At 40.9% G+C, this 4,846-nt stretch overlaps 2 protein-coding genes across 2 annotated transcripts in view; one reads left to right on the top strand and one right to left on the bottom strand.

Moving 5' to 3' along the window:
- Positions 1-4,846, bottom strand: part of LOC118324290 (myosin-7-like) — a 165,683-nt gene that overhangs the window by 93,932 nt on the left and 66,905 nt on the right.
- Positions 1-4,846, top strand: part of dcaf11 (ddb1 and cul4 associated factor 11) — an 11,263-nt gene that overhangs the window by 2,389 nt on the left and 4,028 nt on the right. The window contains exons 4-10 of the mRNA XM_035655388.1: positions 336-454; positions 722-786; positions 991-1,091; positions 1,460-1,606; positions 2,843-2,897; positions 3,280-3,348; positions 3,597-3,654. Of these exons, the coding sequence (XP_035511281.1) occupies positions 336-454; positions 722-786; positions 991-1,091; positions 1,460-1,606; positions 2,843-2,897; positions 3,280-3,348; positions 3,597-3,654 (614 nt within the window). The remainder of the gene's footprint in view (positions 1-335; positions 455-721; positions 787-990; positions 1,092-1,459; positions 1,607-2,842; positions 2,898-3,279; positions 3,349-3,596; positions 3,655-4,846) is intronic.

Raw genomic sequence — 4,846 nt, 5'->3', positions numbered from 1 at the left:
AAATCGATATTATATCGGGCGGCAAAGTATCGCGATATATTGCCGTATCGATATTTTTACCCACCCCTATTAAACATACTACAAGGAGTTTTTAACTGGTTATGAAACAGTCTGAATTTAATTCTAATGCCTCTATATGACCTACATAAACAAACAAGATCTCCTGATCTCAAGATTTCTATACAGTTATTGGTAATGCCAGCCAACGCGTCGGAAATAAATTAAATCCTCTTTAAAGTTCTTAAACCTCAGTTAGCATTTATTATCATCATTTCATATCAGAAATAACACGTTTTCATGTGTGTGCGTTATCTTTCTATCTGTTATCTCTTTAGTGGACACCCAACCCGACACACACGAGGTGGACCAGAGTGAGATCCGAACTCAGATCCTGCTGGCCACCGCCTCCTCTCTCGTGAAAGGGCGACAGAGTTTCACCCACTTGCTCACAGAGGTCAGACCGCAATAGATACAATCGAAAATTAATAAAAGTGGTATCGCAGACCAGCTGATGATTAGTTTTCTTTAATATTCATCCGCAGTTTTACAAGAAATGTGTGCGGTCATTAAGAGCTTTACTTTAGCGTAGATTAATATTCAACCCAGTTTGTCCAAATATTTAAGAGCGTTTTTTGTGACCCGTTTGTGTCAGCCAGTTTAATTCCCTTTAGATGTTGACAAGCTTGATGTTTTCTTTTCTGATGAACTCTTCGCTTTTCAGAGGGAACAAGGCAGATGTAGAGGCTCCAGTTTTTCCCATGGAGAGTGCAGTCGTATCCGCACACAGTAAGTGTTGTTTCAGTTCCCAGTATTTCTCAACAAATGACCAGAAGGTGACAGAATAGAGAATACGAATAAGAATCAGTTAGTTCTTCATTCTTGTATTTCATGTGACTAATTGCTGTGTATTTCTTGTGAAAATCTACAACAACATGAGGAGCACTCGTGATGTTATTTTGTCAAATGATGTAGACCCTTGTTCCTTTGCAGTTTTCTTCCAAACTATGTATCCCACAAGGATACTTACCAGCAGAAAGCCTTCTGTGGAGTTTACAGTGAGGATGGCAACATGTTCCTCTCTGCCTGCCAAGGTAAATAACCCGACATCCAACATGAGAACCCAGAGGACCTGAAACAGATCTGATAATCATTCTTAGTGTTTGTTTAAAACTGCTTAGACCACCAATCATCAGGGCCATTCGCCCATAGAGTCATATAGAGAATGTGGTTACGTATTGTTGACTTTTAAACAGCTTTTTTAACATCAATAGATGTCATATTTATTGATTTCTGTCACTTTTTTTTATTGATTTATTATGTGATTTCTTTTTAAACTAAGTTTCTGTTTTTTAAGCAAACAATACAGGCGAGGGACAACAGGTCTCACCCAGATTCCACCACCTCCCCTCCATTATTTGATATTTGATTGCATTTTTTTTCCCCCTGTTGCTCGCTGCAGACCAGAACATCCGCTTGTATGACACCACCAGGGGGCGCTTTCACTTACGGCGAACAGTGAAGGCTCGCGATGTGGGCTGGAGTGTGCTGGATGTCTGCTTCACCCCTGACGCACATAATGTCCTCTACTCCAGCTGGTCTGACTACAGTAAGGCTAGGAGACCGGAAATATACAATGTAATCCAATCGGTCAACGATGCTCTTTAGTTACGGCTTGGACAGCAAGTGATCTGCCAAGAACCAAGACACATTTTACTGATGGTGCAGTGGCAGCAAAAGAAATCTGACTTCAGTCCCTGTAACTTTACCTTAGCATGTGGCAGTTATTGAGCTGTATATTAGTTATATCATAGTATGCCTTTTTTAAACTGTGTGTCCGGGCTTATTTCCTACAGTTAGTTAGGACTGTGTTCTCTGGCAGAGATCTAGATATGATTGCACTCAGTTTGATTCTTTGGACCACCTTAACCATTATTCTTAAAGTATGAAAAAGAGCTTCAAGGTCCACTGCGTAGGAGTTAGTGGGATCAGGCACCAGCCTCCCCTTCCAAGCGTGTAGGAGAAACAATGCTGTCTGCAGGAGCACCTGTCTAGAGCCTGTCTTTAGTTTGTCTGTTCTGGGCTGCTGTAGAAACATGACAAACTCCAGGACCTGCTCCATCTGGAGGTACAAATGGCTCATTCTAGGATAACAAAAACACAACCATTAGATTAAATATTATACACAAACTGGACCTTTAAAAGATCAATGGTCGGTTATTTGAATAAACGTGACCATGTAGTTGGTGTGGCTGAACCAAGTATTCCCAAAAATGTAATTTCTTTTAGAAAATCCTGAATACTTTAATAATAATAATAGTAATAGTAATAATAATAGTAAGCTCCTGAGCTAACTGTGTTGTGTGAGACATAAGGCAGTCCTGAAGACCTCTCTAACTGCATATTAACTTTATTGTTTATTTTTTTACTTTGCACTATTTTTTGTCTGAATGTGAAATGTAATAACGTGAAAATTATTTTAATAATCCAACAATCCCACAGTAATCGCATCTATCGCATCTAAAATACTGTTGTACAGCTGTCAGTGTCTGAAATCTTACTATATAGTGAACTGCTGAGTATCTCTTATAGGGAGTAGTGAATTAGTGAACAAAGAAGTCTTTCTGATGTAGTCTAAGTTTTGTTGGCAGTCAGTGTTAGCATAAATTTAGCAAGATGTATATTTTTTATGTCTTTAAAGCTTCAGAAAATGCTGCAAATGTCATCTTTCCATTTTTAGCAGCCTGACTGTAAATGCATGCTTGTCTTCCACCAGTTTACACAGCATGATGTCATATAATATGTTGTTTTATTCACATATTCTCTCTGTGTGCCTTCCCCACAGTTCATTTGTGCAGTATAGATGGAGACAGTGAAAACCACACCGCCCTGGACCTCAAGTTAGTGTTTCCCTCATAGTAACTTATAACATTACGGAGCAGGTAATCTATCACTCCCTACCAGCCGGCCCTCCTTTCCCTTCATTACCACCTGGATGAATGATGCTGTCAGAACTCGTCACCTCAACATCCATCCTCTCACTGTGTGTGTGTGTGTGTGTGTGTGTGTGTGTTACTGTGTTAATTGGAGAGATCATTATTTCAACAAAGCGCTACCATTAAACTCACAGCACTCCTAACAATAGCATTGTTCAAGAGGTGACGTGTGTCTTCATCAAGCGTTTTGGTGTGGAATGACATGTAGTAGACAGCGTAGTTGTGATTCAATAACAGTGCTATTGCTGTAGTGTCATCCTGCTTTTGTGTGTGTTGTGCTTTGTAGTCCAGATGAGAGGAGGTTCTGTGTGTTCTCACTGGCTGCGTCCACAGATGGCAATGAGATCCTGGGAGGGTGAGTAGCTCTTATGTTTGAAGGCAGTGGCTGACAGAGTTGAAACCAGGACTGATGTCTCTTTCAGAAATGTAAATTCAGGCAACTCCTCTCTTTCTGACAGCCGTTTGTTCAATATTGAATAGATTTCTGTTCTTGTTGAGGACAGTACACCTATATCTAATATAAAGCACGCTCCGTTAAGTGCAGTCAGTCACGTTTAAACCTTGAATGACAATGTGCTCAGTCTCCCTCTCCTCTCCTTTCAGAGCAAATGATGGCTGTCTTTACGTTTTTGATCTTGAGCAGAATAAACGAACGCTGAAGGTTAGTGTGTCTGAGTGTGTTTGGTGTTTGCTCTTTGCTTGTGGGCCTGACTGTACCCGTTTCTGCCTCATCCTGCGATCAAGGTGAGGCAGACGTTAGCAGACCTGAAAGTGCACCGGCTCACATAAAGTTTTATGCCACGCTGCTGTCTGTATCGTAGCAGCAGCAGACTCCAGCTCCACCCTGCAGCGGGACAGGGGGGTTTAACCCCTCCTCCCTCCTCCTCCCACAACCCCCCTCTGAGCAGAAGTCAGTAGCTGGCCTCTACCATCTGCTTCATCACTGTCTTACGCTCTTTTTCATTCTGTCCGTCCCATTACCTCTGCGTCAGGGTGTCTCTGTCTTTATCTCTGACCTTGTTCCTTTTGCCCATTTTATTCCCAGGATCGGTCTGGTAGTGGTCTCTGTTTTTCTTATTGTTAACAGATCTGATGAAAAGACCAAAACCAACAATAAACTGATTCTACCAACATGTCATGCCTGCCAATGCCTGATATATCTTATTCTTCTGTGCCATAGAGCTCTACTTGTCCAAAACACTTCTAAAAACACAGCAGTGAGCCACACAGAGAGAGTGGGTGACATGTTCTTTATTATAGTAGACATTGGAGCTGTAGTTTATTTTGAGTCGATCCCATGTACCCCGTTCTGCTGCTGTAAATACTCTCTAGAGCACCAAATTGGTGGGTGAAAATAGTCCCCAACAAATGCTCTACTTACTTTTTGTTGACTCATGTTTGCTACAGACGGCAGTGTCCAGCTGTTCTAGGTAATTATTTAACCTTTTTCAAATTGAAAGTTCATATTTTTGACCTGCTTTTAAAGCTTGGTAATTGATTGATCGAGAGCGATTTCTCCCGTAGTGGTACATTTTGGAGACAGAGCCACAGCTAAGTTGGGGAAGTGAGAGAGTTTTGAGAGTGGAAGTAACCTATTGTTAGATTTGGTCTTTGCATAGGTTTTGTTGATAATTAAAGAACATGACTAATAGAGTCTACAGCCACTTCAGCACAGCAGGACTTTAAACTAAATGCTCACAATTACATGCTAACATGCTGATTTCTAGCAAGTATAATCCCTTTGTCCACCGTGTTCACTATTTTAGTATTAAGATTGGTGATAATGAAGTGCATCTGAGGCTGATGGGAATGTCATTAGTTTTTTTTGATATCTGGTCATAAATCAAAGTATT

The sequence above is a fragment of the Morone saxatilis genome, unplaced genomic scaffold (assembly GCF_004916995.1).
Source record: "Morone saxatilis isolate NCDOM2014 unplaced genomic scaffold, NCSU_SB_2.0 Contig0, whole genome shotgun sequence".
In the NCBI taxonomy this organism is placed as follows: domain Eukaryota; kingdom Metazoa; phylum Chordata; class Actinopteri; family Moronidae; genus Morone; species Morone saxatilis.
This window is presented reverse-complemented; position numbering and strand designations above follow the sequence as displayed.